We start from the raw sequence: 24,991 nt of genomic DNA, 5'->3' as shown, positions 1-24,991 counted from the left end.
AAACAGATGTTAAGAACATCAAAATTGTAAGGAAAAAATAAGTCAATGTCATCAGAAGAGAAGCATTTGTGGCACATTTTAAAGTGATTTGGTAGCTTTTGAATGACCTTTGTAACCAAACGGACAACTTGAATCTGCACCGAGCCATGACTCTCCAACTACATACCACGCTGCAAAGATGTGCCGAAAACCTTCACCAAGCATTATAGGATTTAAGTTTGTGTATAGTGATGGTGACCATATTTCAAAATATGTCACCTTATTTGAACCTATTTGAACCATTCAAAAGCTACCGAATCAATTTAAAATGTGCCATAAATAGATTCTGTGTGATGGTAATTATTAATACGACTACAAATACTGTACATGTGTTATAAACTCATGTGGATTAACCATAAGCATATGTACATTTCTGCAATTTATCAGCAGCCATATTGGAAAACATGATGCCATATTGGAACCTAATGGTTACCTCCAGAACATATCCTCATATCAAAATGAGGAGGATAGCCCCAGCAAAGTGATCTAGTCCAAAACATATGCCCAGTTGCAGCCATTTCAACTGGCGAAAACTGGAGGAATTTTGCGTGGCTCGAGGTTGATTATCAATGAGGGTCATCTGTGCCAAATTTCATGCTTTTATCACCTACTGAACTATCATGTCAATTTCCCGCCTAACTACAGTAGGGTGGAAAATTATGAATTGAAAAGGGTGGACCCTATTGTAATGCTTTATGGTGTCGTCCACAGTTAACAGTTTTTGTATTGAGCTGTGCTTGAAATGTACTGTAATTCTCCAAACTGTTAATAAATACTTCAATCAATCAAAACTAGCTCGACCTGTGGAGGGCAGCAATGTGCCGAAAGGCATCCAGTGACTCCAGGAGTCCAACTGCCGGAAATTACTAGAAGAAGAAGAAGAAAGTTGTAATCTCCTCCTTTTTTCCAGAATAGACCTCTCCACCATGTGCATTTCTTTGTTTACAATATGGCGGAACAGGGTAAAATACCAATTCCAGCTCTACCAATTACAGAAATACAAGCCAAAAGAATAATGATTAGTGAATGGAAGAAAGCTGTTAGTGAACAGAAGAAAGTTGTTAGTAAACAGAAGAAAGCTGTGCAATCAAAAGCGCAATCAAAGACCCGAGTTTACATTGGACCAGCATATGAACGTTGGAGACTGATTAAACAAGCAAAGGCTTTGAGGAGCGACGCAGACGTAGCCTTACTTCTAATCGATTAGTATGTCATATTTTACTTTGCAGTGGGTATTATAATGTTGTTACTATAGGCATTTACACTAGGTTTGTTGGTGTTTATTGTTTAAACTTTTTACCCATTCATCATTTAGCATACTATTTTTGTACTCTGGCATCTCATTGACTGATTGCACAGTATGAGTATGTAGAATGGGAGAAGTCAATACAATAAACTATGAAAAGCTAGGGGCGCGTTCGGAAATAGCGCACTGAGCGCACGGTGCGGTATTTCCGAACGCGCCCCTAGTAAGAGTAAGAAGCTTGTTTCCATTAGGGTGCTCCATTTTCAATTCATCAGCACATTTAAAGACGTACACATATCCACTTCTATGAAAAACAGGAAATCATCATATAAAGAAAGTAAAAGGGGGGGAAACATGATAGAGAAAAGTACTGCCGAAGCAGACAACCCGCAACACCAGGTTAGAGAAAACATCCTATAGCATGAAGGAAATGCCAGCACTCAATATGTCCTTTTCACATGATTTATTTACCTCTGCCTCTGACGAGCAGACTGCTCTTCTTCATTCTGTTTTCTTCATTCTATCGGGAAAACATGATAGGCCTGGCCTACAGTATGGGGAAAAACCTAAATCTGTTTAGTTGCTGCTTGAGTTTCATTACTTTCATAGCAACTATCTTACTATTGCTCAGTGCTGTTTTTTTATTGCTAATAAAGAATTCAACCAATCAATGTTTATTTATTTATTTTTCAGCTACGACTGTATATCCAAGGGTCCTCCGTCGAGCATTGACGTGGAATTGGAAAGGTATGTTTTTTTCCTTTATGTTAGAACTTAGAATCTAACATAAACACATAAGTCGATCTAAAGACCAGACCGCACCAATGTAACTAGTTCCAACTCCTTGCAATAAAACAGTTTTAAGGCAGTCCATACCAATGCAACTCTTTGCAACTGCCATTGGGGATAATGGCTGCAAGTATAGTTGCATGTTGCAAGTAGTTGCATTGGTGTGTGGTCTGGCCTTAAAAGGATCCCTGGCTAATTAGACAAATATGCCTTAAAACTAAAATAAAAACACCTTATATATTTTATTTCTTTCATAAATAAAGAATCTTTCAGTCAATAGTAACTGCTCCTGTCGCAAGTTGGAATGTATTGGAATAGATTTGCTATAAAAATAACGTAATACTTCCTATGGATAATATGAGCATCAAAGCAATATTTTAAATACTTTTTATTAGCACGTACATTCCATATATTCCATAGGGCGTGACCACACATGGACATATGACATCATCAACTTGCGAGTAGAGCAGTTCCTATTGAGTAAAAGATTCTCTATTTATGAAAGAAATTAAATATTTAAGGTGTTTATATTTTTACATTTTTGTTATTGATTGGAAGTATAATGTTTAAGGCATATTTGTCTTATTAGCCAGGGATCCTTTTAACAGTTAGATGGACTATGGATGTATAATGTGCAGTGTGCACTTTTAGCACAGGTATCTGTGTAAAAGAGTGGGTGAAATTATTATTCTGTACAAACTCACAACTCATTTATGGACCCTACTACTAGATTGTAACAATTTTATAGAGCTAGTATAGAGTCAATCCTAAGGTACGGTATGTCCAGCTGGTTTGGCAATCTGACTGTGAAGTACAAATCTCAAATAAGTAGGCTAGCAAACATGGCTGGGAAGATCATGGGCATGTCCACCCCCCCCCCCCCCCCCCCCCATCACTCCCCAGGCCATCTTTGAACAAGCAGTGTTGAGACAAGCTCGGAATATTATATGTGACCCCTTGCATGTGTTGTACAGAGAGTACGAGCTAATGCCATCCGGTAGGAGGTATAGAACTCCACGGTATGTGTATAACAGATTTAAACACTCTTTTGTTCCCCTGTCAATCAAAATGCTCAATCAGAGATCGCCGAATGCACTTTACTGACTGAAAGCACTTTATTGACTAGTTGCACTTTATCAAGGGAATGTGTGCAATATCTCTGTTTTGTGTATGTTGGGTGTTTCATGGTGTTTTTCCTTTTCGTATGTGAATGTGTCTGTTATTTGTATGCAGCTGTGACTCTGTCTCCAAGACAAATTTCTCCCAAGGGAGACAAATAAAGACAAACCTTGAACCTTGAACCTTGAAACTCATGTAAAAAAAATGGAAAAACCATGCCCAGCAGGGGAGGGGTAAGAAAAGCCCTGCACAGTAAGGGAGGTGATGGGAGCAAGGCGAGGCTTCCCCTCCCCTCTCCATAATCAGAAGCCGCTGAGGGCTGATTTCACCCAACACCGAATACAGGGCACCAAATCAGAGTGGCCACTAGGCACCTGAGAAGTCTAGGCACCATGCTGATGGCCTAGTAGTGGTTAAGGTGCATACGATATGTGTGCAGGTTCAATTCTCAAGCCTGACGACCTTTGCTGAGTGTCTCTCCCTATCTCTCTCCCTGTTTCCTGTCACTCTCCACTAAAATAAAGGCAGAACATACAGTATCTTTAAAAAAAAAGTGATGTGAGTGACGAGGCAAGTTTATTTATTTTGTTTAGGCATTTCAAAGTGCTTTACTCAATACATTAAGCAGTAGCCTAAAGACACACATTATGAATAGGCATTTGAATATAATAAAGAAAATGGAGAAAGTTAAATCATCTCAAGGAAGAAATGCCTATCATCACAATGATAGGCAACAGAAAAAATAAAGTTTATTGGACCCTGTGCACTGCCCTCCAGTAGTACCTTCCTAGACTATGTTTTTGTCCTGCAGGAAACCCTGAAAATACAACGTATGTGTCTTCTTGTAGTTACATGTCTGATGATGATTCGTCCCCTTTGACACCAGAAGAATGTGGTTTTCAGACTCCGAGAACACCAAGCCCACCTCATGTTTCCGAGTCTCTTTCTGACCGGTGAGTCTAAAGTTCAAAGTTGAGAATGTTTACCCTGACAATGGCAACTGGAACCATGTGATGCTTTGTTGTCAAAAGCAGAGTTTGTTGACATTGGATGCAAGCCATTATGTACAGTATTTAGTAACTGGTATTAGTATCTCTTCATTGTGTGTGTGTGTGTGTGTGTGTGTGTGTGTGTGTGTGTGTGTGTGTGTGTGTGTGTGTGTGTGTGTGTGTGTGTGTGTGTGTGTGTGTGTGTGTGTGTGTGTGTGTGTGTGTGTGTGTGTGTGTGTGTGTGTACCGGTGTGTGTGTGTATATATATATATATATATATATATATATATATATATATCCACATTTGGGCAAGTGGATATGGCCGAATTTAGGCCAAGGAGTGTTTTCCGTGCAAAACTAATGCTTGGAATGGATTCAGAATCATGAAAACCCCCTAGTTTGACATGTCACATTCTACTTAAAGTATGATGAAATTTTGCCTTATAATGGTTGTCTATGCTATGGTGTGGTATACAAAAACACATACAAAAATGGCCATAACATTTTTTCGCGATATTTCCAGCAGAGCAGACCCTAATGACCAAGTGAATAGAAAAAACACAAATTAAAAGTTTGTCATGACATCACAGGTCCCTCTCAAATCTTTGGTGCTGGCCCCTCCGGCTATAACCGGTGTAGTCTGTCTCTGCGTTGTGTTGAAAGGACTAGACGGACCCAGAACTCTCTTTGGAGACAACCTCCATTTATTCTGACAAGAAATAACAAATATCACGTCTCCAGGTTAGTTCTTTTCGTAGTGCAAGGACTCCCCTCTCATTCCAACACGGAAATACAGAAGCAGAGCGACAGTAACAAAACATGCCTGACAAGAAATAACAAATATCACAAAGGCATACAGAATCTTAAAAAAAGAAAAAGTGATGTGAGTAACAAGGCAAGTGTATTTGTATAGGAATTTAAAACTCATTAGTCTTCATTCAAAGACAACACATTATGAATAGGCATTTGAATATAATGAAAAATAAAAACAAGTACAAATTTAACAGAAAGGGGAGAAAGTAAAATCATCTCTCAAGGGAGAAATGCCAGAAAACAGAAAGTTTATTGACCCCGTCCCCGTGCACCCCCCTCCAGTAGCACCGTTCTAGACTATGTTTTTGTCCTGCAGGAAACCCTGTAATACAACATATGTGTCTTCTTGTAGTTATATGTCTGATGATGATTCGTCACCTTTGACACAAGAAGAATGTGGTTTTCAGACTCCGAGAACACCAACCCCATCTCATGTTTCCTCGTCTCTTTCCGACCGGTGAGTCTAAGGTGCTGTCTACACGAGGACTTATTTTGCGTTACCCGCACAAGTACTTAGCCGATCTGCCCTTTCTGCCACACGGAGACGGCGTTTTGGGGGACTTAACCGGTTCTTTTTTAAACCGGCTCCCAGAGTGACAAACTTCGGAGACGCTACTTTGTCGTTTCCGTGTGTACAGCAAATGCCACCTATTTGCTGAAACGGTGACGCCCCCTCCAAACTAACCTCACGTCACCAGGCTTTCCACCTCCAGTAGCCTATACAACAGATGGCTGCGTCCATGATCATCAGCCGTGTGTGTATATTGTATTTGTATGTGAATGAATGCCTTTAATATTGTTTGTGCATTTGTTCATGAAGTGCTAATGGTTTATTTCACCATAACAACACATAAGTATCACAGGCAGCTATTTTATATTTGCACATAATGGTCCTCATTCACAAAGGAGAAATACGCAAGAGTGTAACGGAAGCGGAACGGAAGCGTAAACTGATGCGGGAAATTCCGTCCGATCACGCAACGTTGTTTTGCCGTGCAATTCAAAGAGCGGTGTGTACCACAGGTACGCAGGTGTATGTTGTGAGGTACGCAGGTGAATGCGAGCGGGTGCCAAATGATCGGAAAATCAGCGGATAACTTCATTTGCATTGATCCACGCCCCATTTCACACCATAAAAGGAGTCAAGCATGACTCAGCAGACAGCAGTAAAAAAAACAAAAAAGAACTATAGGCCTTACAGCTCAAACGAAATAGAGGTCCTCCTGACGGAATGCAACAAAATAATGATATTTTCCAGTATAGTGGCTTCACAAATTAAAATAAAAATGAAAAGAAATTAGGCTATACTGCCGCGGTCAGTCAGTGCTGTGCAGATATATCATGAATATAGCCCTCTATTAATTTCCTAATTCCACAGGACCACAAACAAGTTTTTGCACCATTGTATAAAGTATACCACTATAGGCCTACCATACAAACTGTACAAACTGACACTCAATCCATCAAAGGACAGGAAATTAAAAGAAAATGATCTGACCATGTCAAGCGACGACCACCACCTGCAGTCTCTTTTTTTACATCCATATACCATTACATTTGTGCTTGATTCTTTATATTGTCTATAGCCTACCATTAAACTATATAAATCATTTTCCCAAGCTTACAAAACGGTGAACGCTGCTCCGCACCGCTACAGCAATGGCAAGCTGACTTACGGTATAAAATGCAGCTTGGCCATTTATTTATTTAAGTTCGGGACCAAGGCAGCAAGCTAGCCTATACTTGGCAATTATATTATAAAGCCTTTTATTTTCTATTGAACAAGTCTCACACCTTTGCAGAGGTAAAACATATATCCGATATTTTTATCAGAGCTGCATTGATTCATGCGGGGAATAGATTAATATCATCTCACTGTCATCTGTCTGAATGCCATGTGGAGAATGGATTTGTTCTGATCATGGACACGTAGGCATAGGCCTATAGCTATTTAAATTTTCAACCATATACGGCGGGTAGCCTCCTCTTTGTCAGATCTAAGTGCAGGTTCATTTCATGATGTCGTCATATTAAAAATTAAAATGATTCACGGGACATTTGGCACCAAACTTGATTGATCTCATGATGAGATCAATGTAGTAGCCTACAGCCTAGCTATAAGTTCCCCATATTATAATTAATTAAGGTGCACTGGCTTAAAACTATGACTGGCCGAATTGCACGCGCTGATGCAATAATGTGGACTTCTATATTTCTATAGGGCTAATTAGCCCTCGTGACTGCTGTCTGTCTGTCAGACCGGCATGTCTGTGAACCATAGAAATAATCTGTTCTGTCCGGGCCAGGCTCGCCGTTATATTCATTTTCCAATGTGAATTTCACCCAGATTGGACTGTCCACACACACACACACACACACACACACACACACACACACACACACACACACCGACAGTGTGACTCAAAGGAGCTCCGTAACAAAACAATTTCAATAGGCCTACTGCAGGCATTACTACACTAAACAACGTTGGATTCGTACAGTGCAGAATGCAGATAAGTGTATGTTCTTATAATAATTGTGAGTTTGTTTTTTAACATGCAGCGCGAGTCCGCGAGAGCCGATCTACAAGCTCACAACGCGTTGCACTGCGAGTAGAAAGCTGTCAAGTGAGCAGCGCAATCGCGCATGCTAGAAATATCCTAATAAATAAATAAAAAGGTGTCGGGCTTGCAGGGGCAGTTTCTGTATGGGACTCTAGGCTAACCTGCCTCTAGAATGCTTGCATTTAGGCATACAAGTGATACTTGGCTTTTATATAAGCTATCATTTTTTGTATGTGCTGACCAATGTTGACACATGCCTACATATTTTATCTGAGGTTTGGGGACTTTTAATTGAGTCAGCATGAAGACTAAAGCCTTCTGAATAAATCTACGCAAGCAGTACACGACCCTCTGAGGTGGCGCAGCTTATAGCGGAGTTTCCGACCAAACAACGTCACCGTCAAGTTCACGTTCAACTTCATGAATTCCCACGTAATGTGGGAATCCACGTAAATGCCTGTCCGCTCACGCTCCGCTCACGTTACGTAACGTTATGAGCGTAAACGCCGTTGTGAATGAGGCCCACTGTCTATAAATCTCTTCTCCGAAAATAGTCGATCTGCAGCCTGTGAGCTTGTAGATGAGCTATTTTCGGAGAACATATAATGGAGATTATTTTACAATATAGGCTACATCAACATACATGACTACTATACATCCATATCTAGTGTTTATTTAATCACTCGTTCCTAACCTGTTCATGAATTACTTCAAAATTAATACATTGGTTGTAATGATAATATGTAAACACTGTGTATACATTCATTCAATCACCATCACCTTTAATCACCATCTTAACACAATACAATACATACAGTACAATGTTTGAAACCCCCAACAGTTAAAAAAGCTATGACAAGTCTGTAAAGTGTGTATAAATTGTTTAATTAAATAAATAAATAGGCTATTCCAGATGAGTGCTTAACAAACTGCTTGTTGCTTTCTGCTCCAATCGGTTAACCTGCTCATATCTCGGTTAAAGTTTAGAACATGTTTATGGATGGCATAAATAGGCTACTATACTGGTGTAGTGTAGAATAGATTAGTATATCTAAGATAGGCAGCACACAGCCACCGCTGCTCCTCACCGCTCCTCTACCACTCTCTGGACGACATGCATAATTAACATAACCGCAATGTGGACGCTCGAAACTTTGATGCCGGCTACAAACTTGTGCGGGTAACAGCCCGATCCGTTCTCGTGTGGCGGGGGTGAGGGGGGTCTAAAGTTCAAAGTTGAGAACGTTTACCCTGGCAATGACAACTGGAACCATGTGACGCTTTGTTGAAATAAATAACAAAAGCAGAGTTTGTTGACAGTGGATGCAAGCCATTATGTACAGTATTTTTGGTAACTGGTATCAGTATCTCTTCATTGCATGTATATTCAGTATATTGTGTGTGTGTGTGTGTGTGTGTGTGTGTGTGTGTGTGTGTGTGTGTGTGTGTGTGTGTGTGTGTGTGTGTGTGTGTGTGTGTGTGTGTGTGTGTGTGTGTGTGTGTGTGTGTGTGTGTGTGTATATATACTGTATATATATGGAAATGACAAAAGTACCCCTTCCAACCCTCTCCAATATTCCACAAACCATTTTCCTTCTTGCATCCAACCCTGTGATGTCTATTTTAAGTGTGCTGTCTGTGAGTGTTTGTGATGGCATTACTCCAATCCACCTTCATTCCTCAGCTCAACACACCAGCTGAAACTAAATGATGTTCATGAATGTTATGGAGACTCTGTTGAGGTGAATACCGATGACACCACTTACATCCCTGCTCAATCTGTGTTGACAGAGTCAGCACTATCGTAAGTCAGCTCTAATTCATAGCTTAGCTATAATAATGGCCAGTTGAATATAACTAGTGTAATATAATATAATAGTCGTAGTAATCGTACCAGTACTAGCATAACAGTCACTTGTTCTGGTATTGATTATATCATTTGTTTAATGTGTCCCATTCTCTCCTGTCCTTTAAGCAGACAAGACTCACCCTCCATCAATGATGTCGCTAAATACATTGTGGATGAATACTGTCTCCTCGAGCTGTTTGAAGACTGTCCAGAGTGTGGCTCCATGTGTGACGTCCAAAAGACAACAACAGGGACCTTCCTGGCTGTTCAGCAGCTGTGCCCCAAATGCCACTTCAGCAGAAACTGGAGGAGTCAACGAACAGAGATGGTATTTAAAAGCTAATTATGTATATTCATTATATCTTGAATATTGATGTAAATAAAGGAATGCTGAAAAACACAAACATATTACACACTCATAAATAGGCCCATGCACAGGAATGTCTTACCAGCCATTAATACATGTTACATTAAGAAATCTTATATGGACCCCAGGAAGACGTCAGCGTCAGCTAATGGGGATCCATTTAATAAACAAATGAAACCACATGGATCAAAAACACTATCTGATCATGTTTTTGGCACACCCCAATGTCTACCCACCAGAATGACATACAGCCCCTAAGGTTTTTCTCTGCCAATAGAAAGTCTGCAGCATTTAGCACTTAGCAGGTGCTAATTTTGGATTCTGTCAGTAGATACAAGTATCAGAATAATCAACTATTCATTCATACCACGCATTTTTGGTTAAACCGTTAAAAAATAGTTTTTTTTAATTGTTAATAAATGGTTCATTATCCGCTAGACAAATTAGCCAAAGTTCCGTAGATGCAAATCTTGGAAATCCTTAGCCCACTTTTAACAGATGGGCACACCTCCAAGCTAAACCAAATGTACGATCTTCCGCCGTAGTCTGAAAACCCACCTTTTCAGACTCCATCATGGCCCATAGCACTTACCCTACCCCCTTAGACAGCACTTCTTAGACTTATATAGCATTTGAAACAGACTTATAGCATGTCATGTAGACAGCACAATAAGTGCATTGTATGTAGTCATAGCACTTCATAGTATATATGTACAGCATAGTATAGCACATATGTGTAGTTTATATGTATAGTGTCATTATATAGATATGTTCTAGTTATAGTTTATATGTATAGTGTCATTATATAGATATGTTCTAGTCACGGTCTTAGCTTACGCATGTTTCGCGATAAATGCATTTTGTTACATATGTGATGTATTCCCATGCTTTTTGTTCTTGCCTATTGTAAGTCGCTCTGGATTAAGAGCGTCTGCTAAATGCCTAAATTGTAAATTGTAAATTGTATGTAATGTAACTGAGAGAATCGTTCCAACTGCAGACTTTACTAGTCATCTTATCTCTTCTCCATCTTTTACAGGCAGTCCCCTCTGGTGAGGCTCACAGCTGCACCGGTGATCCAGAGACAAGCAACCTCAAAGCCCACATCCGTGTCCACACAGGAGAGAACCCCTATCAATGTCAGCACTGTGACAAGTCCTTTAATCACAATGTTAGCCTGAAGAGTCACATCCAGCGTTATCATGGACAAGTCCCTGACCCAGGGGAGAAAGTTCAGATGGAGAAGACAAGTAGAAATGAGTCTGAGGTAGAAAAAGATGAAACAATTGAAATGGAGAGCAGTGATGTTGATGCTGAGGAGGCCGAGCAAAGTATGGAGCACCACAATATAGACGACGAGCTTCCAGGTGAAGGACCAGATGGCGAGCTGGATAGTGGAGATCACAATTCAGACCTCGATTATGCTCCCCTTGAGTATCACAGTAGCGACAGTGACTCAGATTCAGACGACAAACATACAGATAAGAAAACATTGCCTCTGTCCGCATTGGGAAAGAGGAAACTCTGTTCTGAATGCGGAGCATTTTTCTTCAGTCAGACTCGGAAGGCTCACACGTGTGAGTACAAAAAGCCCTATTCTTGTAATGTGTGTGGCAACAGATATTTATGTGAGTTTACTCTAAAAGCTCACAGCAAGATCCACAAGGATGGCTACAAGCATGTGTGTAAGTACTGTTTATCAACCTTCACAACGAGGACAGACAAACTTATCCATGAGCAGAGCCATTCCTTTGCAGAGAAGCCCTATCAATGTCCTGACTGTGCAGAGGTGTTTGCCAAGATGCGAGAGCGCCATGACCACCTGCTGACTCACAGAGGTCCCAAAAGACATATTTGCCTCGTATGCAATATGGAGTTTTCAAATGACAACAAACTGCAGAGGCATGTAGTTGTGCACACAAAAGTAAAGCAGTTTGTATGTGAGGTGTGCCAGCGCTCATTCAACCAGTCAAGCCACCTCAAATCCCACATGCGTGTCCACACAGGAGAGAAACCCTATCAATGTCAGCACTGTGACAAGTCCTTTAATCACAATGTTAGCCTGAAGAGTCACATCCAGCGTTATCATGGACATGTTCCTGACCCAGGGGAGAATGTTCAGATGGAGAAGACAAGTAGGAATGAGTCTGAAGCAGAAAAAGATGTCACTCAAGAAATGGAGAGCAGTGCTGTTGATGCTGAGGAGGCTGAGCAAAGTAAGGACACATTGTGCAACGCTGAGAATGGTGCTGAGGAGGAGGCAAAACAAGAAGACAGATGTACAAATAAATATCCTAGGCCCACAGGCCTAGGGTATTTAGACCTACCTAGAGGAAGGCCTAAGAACAATGCAGTGATCACCTCAGTTGACGCAAACCTATTGAAGAGACAGATATGCATCGGAGATGAGAATGAGGAAGGTCAGGGCAGCAGTGACACGGCAGATGTGGAACAAGAGCATGACAGTGACTCAGATTTTGACCCAGCACCAGCAGGGCAGAGAAGCAAGAAAAAAGGTGGGGCCCAGTCCCGTAAGGTCAGAGGGAGATGTAGAGTGAAGCAAAAGTAGAATCCATTGGTCTGGCTGTCCTGTAAATCAGTGGTTCTCAACGTGGAGGTCCTCAAGAGGTTTCCAGGGGGGGGGGGGGGGGGGTCACAATTACTACATATACAAGTAAATAGAAAACTATAGATTCTATAGAACATACAAGAATGGCTATTTTGATCAGAGATTCACTGGTATCTCTCTATCTAAAGGACATAGACAGTAAAGGGATACTGGAATGATTTTTTTTTCTGGCAGCGGAGCTTGAAATAAAAATAATATAATATATAAATTCCACAAATCTCTGTGAGTCTGTATGTGAGTCATGTCTGTCATGGTATCTCTAGAACCGTGCTTAGTGTGAATGGCCCAGCTGCTCAACAGTGTGTGACCCGAATACGACCCCAATCATCTGCAGGGGTCAATAGGTCGTTCTCTAAACAGACAGAAATAGGGACACACACAGCCCTACTATACAAGCCCAGCAATACAATAACAATTGAGGTCAATTTATTGAAAGTTCATCCCATCCAAAGGCCTACAAATATGACACCTCTTAAGGTGGGTTTCCATAACATGGCCTAGCACCACATCAACCAGTTGTGTCAGCGTTTCCACTACAAGGTACTGGGCAGAGTGGTGTGAAAGTGGTACCATCTCTAGGGTAGGTCTGAGTTGGGCTAAACGCGTATATCTATTCTACGTCCGAGCATAGACATGGTAACGCCCCTCCTGCCTCTGATTGGCCTACCGACACTGCCTGTCTTGCCCCAATGGTCTCACCAGAGTGACCAGACTGTCCCCCGAGACGCGAGGTTACACCGTGGTGGGACATAATACAAGTACAAGAGAATGGCAGCTTGGCACGCACGTAACTTGTAACTTTTATTTTTGTAGAAGAGGCAAACTAATATTATTTATGCCGTTCGCTTTGATTGAATGATTGATTGAGCACGATTTGATTTGGGTGTGTTCTAAATTAAAGTGTCAGTGTTGATTATCGTGTATTATCGGGGCGACTGTGGCTCAAGAGGTAGAGCAGGTCGTCCAATGATCCATGGGTCGGCGGTTCGAATCCCGGCTCCTCCTGTCTACATGTCGAAGTGTCCTTGAGCAAGACACTGAACCCCAAATTGCTCCCGATGTGCTGGTTGGTACCTTGCATGGTTTCCGCCACAATCGGTGTATGAATGTGTGTGTGAATGGGTGAATGTAATGCACAATCTATGTAAAGCGCCTTGGATAAAGGCGCTATATAAATGCACCATTTACCATTTTAATCTAATTATAGTAAACTAATACTATTATACTAAAAAAGATAAAGATCAAGGGAAAAGAGACCTTTTTACAGTACAATAATGTTGAAAGTTTACACTGTACACATGTAAAATAAACTGCATAAACAATATATTAGTTTGCCTCTTCTACAAAACATAAAAGTTACTGTTGCGCGTGCCAAGCTGTCATTCTCTTGTATTATATTGTATTGTATTATTTATTTATTTCCCACCATGGAGTAACCTCGCGGCAGACTATCCAGCATAGTGTATAGCTAGCTATATCCACCTTGGAGGAAAGTCTGGTAAGGCCGGCAGTGTCGGTAGGCCAATCAGAGGCAGGCGGGGCGTTCACCATGTCTGTCTATGCTCGGACGTAGAATAGATGTACACGGGCTAAACGGGGCCAAAGCAGTGATGTATAACCCTACTGCTACTGATTGGTCGGAGAATCCTCAACACATCTTGTCACAACTCACAACTGATTTTAGTTTGTGAGTTGCAGCTGCTATCGATGCTTGATTGTTTTTATATATTTGTATCTGTGAGATGTGTTTTAATATTGTTTGGTAGCTCGGCAGTGTACAGATATACAGAACCAAATACATGGATAGACCCAGCCATTCCTTAAAGGGATCGTGACATAAAAAAATATGTTATTATTATTATTTTTTTTGAGGGGCGCTACAAACATTAAACAGGTTTAAGAGTGTCGCAGAGAAGTAAACAAACCAAGAGAAGTAAACAAACTAAACATGGAGGAGCTGGAGGAGACACCGGCACCACAAAACGTTTCATTCACTACTTGGAAGTATTCACATTATTTTGAGTATGTCCGCGATAAAGACGAGATGAACATTATTGTCCGCTGCAAGTTGTGCAAAGGGAAGAAGGTGTGGTGTACACTATACAGTACACTTTTCAGAGTTAAATAAACACTGCAGAATAGAGCGTCGCAGTCCCGCCCCCTACCATGGCCCAGGAAATGATTCTCCATTCATTTTCCTCATAGACATTTCAGAAAGTATTTATTTAAAGACGTTTACGCCGCGGACAAAGCCAACTCGAGTCGTGACAAATCATGACCGAACAAATAATTAGAAAGAAGAAAAAAACGGCAGGTTACAACACTTTTTTTGTTGTTTTTCTTCTTTGTAATTATTTGTTTGGTCCAAAATATTGTTTGTGTTGTCATGAGTTGTCACGACTCGAGTTGGCTTTGTCCGCGGCGTAACCGTCTTTAAATAAATACTTTTTGAAATGTCTATGGGAAAAATACATTGGGATTCATTTCCTGGGCCATGGTAGGGGGCGGGACTGCGACGCTCTATAGGGGGGGGGGGGGGGGGGGGGGGCGACGACAAAAGATGCAATTACTGGGGGTGAGAATTAAAAGTAATAAGTAAAGTAATAAGTAACTAGTTACTTTTGACAGGGAGGGAGTAATAAGTAGTGTAACTATATTCCTACCTGAGAATGGTGGTGATGAGAAGAAAGAGACGGCGGGGAAAATAAAAAGGTGCATGGGTAGACATAGGAAGGCCTAAGAAGAATTCAGTGATCAGTTAGATGATGCGAACCAGTTGAAGAGACTGTTGTGGTTTAGTAATGGGAAAGGCCAGGGAAAGGGTGACTCAACAGATGAGGAGCAAGAGCATGACAGTGATCCACTTTTCGAAGCAATTAAAAGGAAGAGGAGAAAAAAGAAAGAAACATGCAGAGGCCTAAGAACATGCAGTGAGAGGCTTTTATGTATTATCACTGGGCCCCACCAGTGAATGGGTGGGGCCCAATCCCATAAGGACAGGGAGAAATATGAAAAGGTTGGTCTGGCTGTCCTGCAAATCAGTGGTTCTCAACGTGGATTCCGGAAAACCCCCAGGGGTACTTGAGAGGTTTCCACGGGATCCTCGACTAAATTATTGATATCTTCACAAATATTATGTTAAGTAAATACAACTAGAGAATTTTAATCAGTGTTTCACACTGTTCTCTTTATACCTACAGGACATGGACAGAAAATGAATACTGGACCAAATGACATGCCAAATTGGACCAAATAATGTTGACTCAAACAAACATGTTAGACTAGATTTACCCAGAAAACAAATCTTATTAAAGGGATTGTGACATAAAAAACACATTTTTATTTTTTTGTGTTTTTTGGCGTGTCTTGACATCAATTTCACACAAAAAAAGTACTTTGAACATTCAGTGTATTCTCTGTTGTCTGGACTTTTGTGATTACTTATGGCTCATCTGGTTGGACGGCGGTGTGATACGTATCATACCGCTAAACCTCCGCCCCTCTCCTCTGCTCCCTGCCTACCAATTATTCTCCTCCCCCTCGTTCCTCTCCTCTTCCTCCTTCTCCATTCTGACCGCGAATGTATTGTTTGTTTCAGTAATAATGGCTTCTAGAGATAAAGCAATCTGCTCTGTTGTTGTCTGTGTCAATCAACACAAATCTTTACACTATCCACCAACTGGCCTAGATGAAGACACACGCTCTAGGTGGATGGATTTTATTTTTGATGGTAACGTTCCAACCAAGATGCCAAAGAAGCGCCTCTTGGTGTGCGCACATCATTTCACCCCAGAAAGTTTTTCCAACCTCGGTCAATTTCAGAGTGGATTTGCAACCAAACTTTCTTTGAACCCAGGAGCAATACCCAGTGTTCGTGTTCCAATCCCAACTGTAAGTATTTATAAGCGCTGCTTTGTGTTAGCTGTGCCACAACAGTTGATGTTTTGGTTGTCTGATCACGTGGACTAGCAATGCGTGTGATAGAATCATCCACGTTATCAGTCATTTTATATAATCGATGGAATTACATATCCCCCATGTTATGCAAACTTGTACAGTATGTCTGGGACATTCGTGTGCAGGCAGCAGGAGCATAACATATGACTTTACTGCTGTTTACAAACATCTGCCCATAGGCCACGTTGAATAGAGTCTCTAATTGTGGTTCACCCCTTCAGTACATGTATGCAATGATAGTCTTATGACAAATAACACATTTTTATCTGAATTACTTTGTTACGTTACAGCCGCGGCATACGGCCCATCAAACGGACATGGTTCAACACACACGCTGCAAAATATGGCCTAAACCATGTCCGTCCGTTCCAGTCGAGAACAAGTGTGTCAGTAAAAGCATTCCGTTGAAATGAGACTGTTCTGTAGTTGTACGAAGGAATTATTATAATAAAGCCGTTATTATTGGAGAGAAGTTGTTTTCGTTTCCGTGCCGTTCGCCACAATATTTCGGGCTTGTTGCATTGCATGAAATGGTTGTTGAAACCGTCGCAGAACAATCCGTCTCGCAACTAACGTCTTTCAGAATAATTTCATGTGGTTAAGTGGTTAGCCTTTCTGTGTGCTGTGTGGAAAGGTCCCCCATAGAAAAAGTTTGACAACCGCCGCCATTGTTGTTTTTCACGACTCGGACTCGATACTATCATGTCTAAAGCTAAGGGTAAATCATCTGTAAGGTCCCATAAATGTGCAGTTAGAGACTGTATCAACCAAAGCTACGCTACCCATGCAGTCCCTGTTCAAGAGGACATAAAAGCGGAATGGATTCATTTTATTTTTAACGGCAGCCTTCCTACAGTGATTAAGTCGAGTCTTTTTGTGTGTCAGAATCACTTTACGGTGGATTCTTATGAAAACTTGGCGATGCATACGGCTGGTTTCGCAGCAACCAGGCGTTTGAAGCGGGGAGCAAAACCAACAATCCGTCAGTTAACTGTAAGTACTTAAAGGCATATTATTATTTATAGGCAACATTTAAGCCTACATTTAAAATATGTATACGGTTCTTCTTCTATCGATTTAAATGGCTGGTTACTACCATCAAAGAATGTCCATACCGCCACCTACTGTATGAAGTATAAATCGTACTCATTTACAAAATTCCACACAAAGTGATCCCCTTCCATATTCTGTCCATTTCTATATCCCAGACCATGAGGCCTGAGATGATGACGTACATCCCATAGACCTAAAAAGGTTCCGGCTCTGGGGCGTGTGTGAAATGGAAGGCACCATTTTCCTGAGATTCCTTGCGAAGCATGAGTGGAAGCGTGGAAAGTAGTCACTTGAGTCACAGCGAGAGGCTCGTATGGTATTTTCAGCGGATTCCGTCGTTCTTCCGGGTCCTTGGAAACGCCCCCAGTCACTAGTTTTATTGCGTCCGAAGGTCGCAGTTAACTATGGAATCGTGCATTTCCCATCTTTGTGTGTGCTTGTGTGTGTGTTCGCCCCAGGTGAGAGAGCATGTGACATCACGTGACATCTTCAGGGATGGAGCATGTGACATCACGTGACATCAGGAGCACGTGTCATCACATGACATCATCAGGGATGGAGCACGTCACCCATATATGGAGATCCCTGATGTCATCAATATTAGCCAGCAACTCTAGATCTGACCTCAAACCCTTAGATCTCCATATATGGAGCTGACCGGTTCTGACATTCCATATGTTGATTCTTCCCCATCCATCCTTCCTCTTTGATGTCTCCCTTTTGACTGATACTTGTCCATTTAAACTAGATGGGCCTGCCCCAAAGTTATTCGTGCAGCCGCGCCCCACAGCCGGCAAAAACTAGAGTTCTTAACAGGCCTGAAAATTAAGATCTTTAATACCCCCCATGCCAAAGCGCCAGCACTCGCCCAGCAGTCTGCTGTCACCCATTCAGATATGTTTTTTTATTCTTTTTTTCAACATAATAATTATATAATAAAATATCTGCTAAAACCGATTTATTTATTATTTTACCAATACCGATTACTGATATATCCTTTCAAGGCCAATATCGGCCGATACCGATGTGTTTGGTGATTAATCTCCCATCACTAGGGTTCATACATACATTGTCAACAGAATGCACGGGTTGTGCAGAACTCTCCTTTAAGTGTGGTACAATGTCTTAAAATATATATTTATGCAGCCCACTAATGGTACATGTTCACAATTCCATTTCTATGCAAAGGAGATTTTTTTTTGGCTAATTGGCATGAGAAACATACGTTTGTATTGTCAACGCAGAAAGTAAATAAAAATAAATACTTGCCCCCCACAGAATGCCTGATCATAAAATATTCATCAAAACGGAAATGTATATATTCCTCTGTATGAATGAGTGATTTTGTTTGGTTATTGTCTTGTCCTGTCTTGTCTATTTTTAACTTTGCTTTGTTCTGACACTTGACTTTCAACTTGGTTATGCTGTTATTTATTTTCACTGATCAGAGTTTTTTGTTGAAGTGAGGGGTGCTCTTATCATTGTACATCATCCATTCATTGTCAATGGGAATCTTTGTGTAGGACAAAAAAAAGCCGATTTGCTCGACTAGATATGACGTAAATTCTCCATTGTCAATGAGTATTTAATCTTTGTGTAGGACAAAAATAGCCGATTTGCTCGTCCACATATGACATAAATTCTCCATTCATTGTCAATGGGAATGTAATGTTTGTAAGACTAAAATCTACACTATAGCAGGGCTAGCGCCCCTCAAAAAATGGGGGTGATGTATTCCTTTAACAATCCTGCTATGATCTGTAACTAGTAATACAGGGCATTCAAAGAATATGTAGAATATGTTTTTGTGCTATTAATGTATGCATTGATTGTTGTTTTCATTGTCTTTTTCCCCAATAGAGTTCATCACAACAAGAAAACACCCACAACCAAGGTTACAGCACAGCTCCCATGTTGAAAGTTCAAGTTGAAGAGCGTGACCAGGTTATTAACGACAACTATAATGGATACTACACACACACACACACACACACACACACACACACAATGCTGTAGATTATATGTACAATGTAAGTGTTAAATTCTTTATATTGTGATAGTACTCATTAGCATAGTGTTTCTTCAGTAACGGGTCTCCCCGTCCCGCAAGCTCTTGAATAAACCGAATGCATTTTCATGTTTAGATACCAATTTTATCCAATCAGGAGAGAAGATAAACAAGAAGTGAATTTAGAAGTGATGACACAAAGAAATGACACTGCTGAGAAGCTAAGCCTGGGAGATAGAAACTTGTGTGATGCACAAACTAAAACAACTTGCGTCCAGACGAAAGCTCAAGTTTAAAAATGCTTTACTTCAGTATTATGTTGAAAATACAATTTTCCAATTAATATATAATATGAGCAAACATAAATTAAACTGTGAGAAAAATGTGGTCAACAAAAATGATCTCTCCTCATTTCAGAACTTCACTTTACTTGCACCTGGTTAAAATCCCAGGAAAGTAGTTACATAGTGCAGCTTTTAGTTTGACCCACTAAAATGGAGACTTTTGAAAATACTACTAAGGGGGCAGCCGCAGTCACAGTCACACCAACATTTTACCAGATTCTGCCAATGCTTTTCAATGGAAACGGAGCAGGTTCGCTCAAATTTAGTCTAATTTGTTGACCATCAATGTTGTAGATACGTATTACTAACCTTGTTGTCTATGCTAGTAGGTGTTGCAGTTAAATTATGCACGTTATACTATACATACTGCCTATACAACATGTGCATACTATTAGAGTGCCCGTAGATCTACTTAACTAATTATAAATATGTATCATCACTTGCAGTCCTTTCCATAAGGGCTAGCTGCCAGCCAAACAGCTTTTAGAATTTATTTTTAATTCTAAAAACAAAACAAAACAGAACCTTTTATTCTCAGACTGATAGTCTTCCATGAGACCAGACCACCATCACATTTTCTGCACTGATTTCTCAAAGTTGCATAAGGATGTCTCTTTTGGCTAAACGTGGCAAATGTAACATTAAAGAATAGATATTTTAATTAATGTGTATTGTCCCTTCTAAAAATACATGTGTAGCTTGCAGGGGTCAGTGTTTATTTATCGACTTTACCTGGATTTTACAATCAATTGGGAGAGGGTGGCATAGAGTATTCTTTGCTTCATCCGACCTAACCTATTCCAATGTGTTCTTAGGATAAGGTATTTCTGCAGTACCAGGAACGTTCCAGGAACATAGGTTGCCAGACTGACAGAGCTGTTCATTCTGTTGGCACCCAGCTCTCCAAGAATTCCCTAGTCACAGTGCATCGAAGAAGTAAAGGTTTGTCAATTGGAATATTTCTGGTTATTTAATAACTTATTTTTGTGGTGTGTTGCCCCAATATCCACTTTCATATTACAGTGTTGTGTGAAAATAGTACTATTTTGGATTATATCTAAAGCTATTTTTTAATTTGTCATATCGTGTGAAAATAGCCAATTTACCAGCTCACAACGTGCTGTGATGTGACATATTGTGAGCTGGTAGATTGTATATGTTCGACCCGTCCTTTCTAAAAAGTTAAAAATAAATAAATGCCAATTGTTTTTTTGGACATTTTTTAAATGCCAAAAATGTGTACACCAGGTTGAAAGTAGTTAACAAACAAGGCTATATTTCCAATTAGGTTCTCAGGCAACAGTGCTTACTGTAAGTGTTGCCATTGGTACACCAGTCCAAAGACCACCTCCAATCCAGAGCTCAACATTCCGGAAGCCCTTTAAACCCTCTAGACGAGGGTTGAAACAAGATGACCATGGAGTCTTCACTGAGCCTTACATCCCTGGAGAACCTGTCTCGACAGAGTCAATGTTATCGTAAGCCGGCTCCAAAGCATAATGATGATAATGGCTAGTTGAATAGAACTAATATAGTAGTAGTCTCACGTAGCCAGACAGCGATTTCACAACCTCCAAAAGCTATATAGTCTGGAAGTAGACATCCCGAAATCCGAGACAGGAAGCTGTCAACTGTTCCATTTCTGCAAGCTATATATGTTTAGATGATTTTGATTTATATTTAAATATATTTATATTTGCACCACTGAAAAGACAAAACGGAAGTGGGGAGGAGACTTTTCCGTGTATGACGGAGGCATTTGAAAATTGTGGGAAGCAAGATTCTGGCTCGCGAGACTAGTGTAGTAGTAATACTATTACTGGACTGCACTGACCTCCCATGCAGATTTATTTTGTTTAGCCTGTTATGTTTCTGTGTTTTTTGCGCCGTGTTCTGTCTAATCATGCACAGCACATAGTAGTATACCTGCCGCTATGTGGACCTTATGTACTAATTACACTGTATCTGATGATGGTCCTATGCTATTGCTATGCATATACATTACCTTATTTATGTTCTGTTGGACATGCCTATATAATGTTAACATTTCCCCACCTGCTCTGCCTTCTCCTCTTCTTCATTTTATTACAAAACAACAAAATGATTGAGCTAACGCAACATTTTCACCCACTTCTTTACATCTTTAAATCAGTGATGTGACAAAAGTTCATTCTGATTAATAGTAGTTGTATTACTTTTGGTATACACTGACACTTGTTTCATGTAGCTTTTTTTCCCCTTTTTCCCCATTTGTCTCCTATTCATTGTGTAGACAAGCCTCACCCCCCCTAAAGGATGTCCCTAAATACATTGTGGATGAATATTGTCTCCTCGAGCTGTTTGAAGACTGTCCAGTGTGTGGCTTTGTGTGTGAAGTTCATAAGACGACAACGGGGACCTTCCTGGCTGTTCATCAGATGTGCCTCCAATGCAACTTCAGCAGGAACTGGAAGAGTCAGCAACTGGAGGTTATTTAAATAGTTCATTAGTATCCATTATATCCTTAAAGCTGCTACTATGTCAACATTTTAATTACCTCCTTTTTTATTTTATTTTTTTGACGGCCAACAATGAGTAAAACGTACTGCAATCTGCATTCAAATATTTTCCTAGAAGCTTAGTCATTGGTCTATTTGCCTGTCCAATTCTTGATTGGTTAGTCATTTCGACCGGGTTTTTTTTCGACCAATGACAGCTTCTAGGAACATCTTTGAATGCAGATTGTGGCCCCTAAATGTGTCATAGAGATTACATTTTTTTGGGAGCGTTTTACTTATTGCTGACTGTCTGAATACCAAAAAATAAATAAAAAAAGGTAATTCGAATTTTGACACATTGCTTATAGCAGCTTTAATGTTGAATATTGATGAGAAAGGAATGCGTTGAATAACAACACATTCATGAATAGGTCCATATTTTCTCTCTTTATCTCAAGGCCGGAATAATGGCAGGTGGAGATTTTAATTTACCAACCTCCTCAGCTAATACATTGTTTATTATACAAACTTCCCACCTTTTACAGATGGGCACACTACTGTACCAAGATAACCAAATGAATGTAATGTAAGTTATGTAACCACGAGAGAATAATTCCTACTGCAGGGATTACTGGTCATCTATTCTCTGTTTTACAGGCAGTGCCCTTGGGTGACCCTCGTAGCTGCACCAGTGATCCAGAGAGTTCTGCTGCTGTCATTACTGAAATTATTGGTTTTAGTGATGACAATGACACCTCAGGTGAAGAATCTAGTGAGGTGGATGAGGGAGAACATAATTCAGACAGTGATTGGGATCCACTGGAGCACCAAAATATAGATGGCAAGCTTGCAGACAGTGAGTCTGATGCAGATGAAAAACATGAAGAGGATTGCCACAAACTCTGTCCTGAATGTGGAGCTTTTTTCTACAATCAGAAGACTCACACATGTGAGAACAAAAAACCCTATTCTTGTAACTTGTGTGGCAAGAGATTTTTATGTGAGGCTAATCTAAAATCTCACAGCAAGATCCACGAGGATGGCTACAAGCATGTGTGCAAGTACTGCTTCTCAACCTTCAGAACGAGGACAGACAAACTTGTCCACGAGCAGAGCCACCCCCCTGCAGAGAAGCCCTATCAATGTCCTGACTGTCCAGAGGTGTTTTCCAAGATGCAAGAGCGCAGTGACCACCTGGTGAGTCACAGGGGCCCCAAAAGACATATTTGCCTTGTATGCAATATGGAGTTTTCAAGTGACGACAAACTGCAGAGACATGTAGTTGTGCACACAAAAGTAAAGCAGTTTGTATGTGAGGTGTGCCAGCGCTCATTCAACCAGTCAAGCCACCTCAAATCCCATATACGTGTCCACACAGGAGAGAAACCCTATCAATGTCAGCACTGTGACAAGTCCTTCAATCACAATGTTAGCCTGAAGAGTCACATTCAGCGTTATCATGGACAACTCCCTGACCCAGGGGAGAAAGTTCAGATGGAGAAGATGAGTACGAATGTGTCTGAGGTAGAAAAAGATGAAACAGATGAAATGGAGAGCAGTGGTGTTGATGCTGAGGAGGCTAAAACAGATGAAATGGAGAGCAGTGGTGTTGATAATAATGAGGATGAGCGAAGTAATACATTGTGCATCCCTGAGAATGGTGGTGATGAGAAGAAAGAGACAGCGGGAAAAAGAAAAAGGTGCATGGGTAGACTTATAGGAAGGCCTAAGAAGAATTCAGTGATCACCTTAGATGATGCGAACCAGTTGAAGAGACTGTTGTGGTTTAGTAATGAGAAAGACCAGGAAAAGGGTGACTCAACAGATGAGGATCAAGAGCATGACAGTGACCCAATTTTTGAACCAAGCAAAAGGAAGAGAAGGAAAAAGAAACGGGCAGACCTAGAGGGAGGCCTAAGAACATGCAGTGAGAGCCTATTATGTATTAGTGATGATGAGAATACGAGAGGCCAGGGAAACGGTTAAAAGGTGGGGCCCAATCCCATGAGGTCAGATGGAAAAAAAGCAAAGGTAGAATCCATTGGTCTGGCTGTCCTGTAAAATAGGTGGTTCGCAACATAGATTCTGAAAAACCCCCAGGGGATCCTTGACTAAATTATGTGAAGTAAATACAACTAGAGAATTTCAGAATTTTGATCAGTGTTTCACTGTTTTCTGAATACTGGACCAAATAACAGACCATATTGGACCACATAATGTTGACTCAAACAATAAAGATGTTTTATAATAAATAATAATAATAATTATTATTGTGAATTAAGATGTTTTAGAGATTACATTTACCCAGAAAACAAATCTGAGGATCCATGGCTAGCCCTGATGCAAATTGGGTATCCTTGAAATTAGAAGGGTTGAGAATCACTGCTGTAAATTACCTTTTGAATTTGCTGAAGAATGACATTGAAATTATGTTTTTTTATTTGGTAGAGGAGATTGAAATAAAAATCTATAAATTCCACAAATCTGTCTTCATCCGGTTGGATGGCTCTCTCTTGTTTGTGTTTTCACTGTTTTGGCATAAATTTTTATATATACTGGTAATGTGTTTATAATACACATACACACACACACTTTTTCTTTTTGAACATTCAGTGTATTGTCTGGGGTGTTCTGAATAATTAGGCTCAAACAGGTCCTCTGGTTGGACCGTGGACTTCTTCGTCACAGCCCACAAACCTCTATCCCCTGCCCACCACTTCTCTCCCCGCCCCTTCCTCTCCTAAATA

The 24,991-nt window shown here is 40.6% G+C and overlaps 1 protein-coding gene across 6 annotated transcripts; it reads left to right on the top strand.

Moving 5' to 3' along the window:
* Nucleotides 1–966: 966 nt before the first annotated feature.
* On the top strand, nucleotides 967–24,721 carry LOC306943931 (uncharacterized protein). Of its 6 annotated transcripts, none has more exons than XM_079530479.1 (8): nucleotides 967–1,245; nucleotides 1,979–2,032; nucleotides 4,042–4,146; nucleotides 5,349–5,453; nucleotides 9,245–9,364; nucleotides 9,539–9,737; nucleotides 10,816–11,992; nucleotides 23,788–24,721. In XM_079530479.1, exons 1-8 carry the CDS (start codon nucleotides 989–991, stop codon nucleotides 24,228–24,230), a joined length of 2,460 nt encoding a protein of 819 aa, XP_079386605.1. In that variant the 5' UTR covers nucleotides 967–988; the 3' UTR covers nucleotides 24,231–24,721. The 6 variants fall into 6 exon arrangements, with proteins under 6 accessions (XP_079386605.1, XP_079386609.1, XP_079386604.1 ...); XM_079530483.1 differs by having other exon boundaries at nucleotides 9,536–9,737; nucleotides 10,816–11,107; XM_079530478.1 differs by having other exon boundaries at nucleotides 9,536–9,737.
* Nucleotides 24,722–24,991: the final 270 nt, after the last annotated feature.

This window comes from Electrona antarctica (genome assembly GCF_951216825.1).
Source record: "Electrona antarctica genome assembly, chromosome: 19".
Taxonomy (NCBI): Eukaryota; Metazoa; Chordata; class Actinopteri; order Myctophiformes; family Myctophidae; genus Electrona; species Electrona antarctica.
Note: the sequence above shows the minus strand (reverse complement) of the source record. Positions and strands in the feature narration are given on the sequence as shown.

Excerpts from the sequence above, each read along its gene's own strand:
- LOC306943931 (XM_079530478.1), top strand. The coding sequence starts at position 989 with ATGGCGGAACAGGGTAAAATACCAATTCCAGCTCTACCAATTACAGAA. Across the intron at positions 2,033-4,041 it reads ATTGACGTGGAATTGGAAAG|TTACATGTCTGATGATGATT; the intron begins GTATGTTTTTTT and ends GTCTTCTTGTAG. Across the intron at positions 9,738-10,815 it reads GGAGTCAACGAACAGAGATG|GCAGTCCCCTCTGGTGAGGC; the intron begins GTATTTAAAAGC and ends CATCTTTTACAG.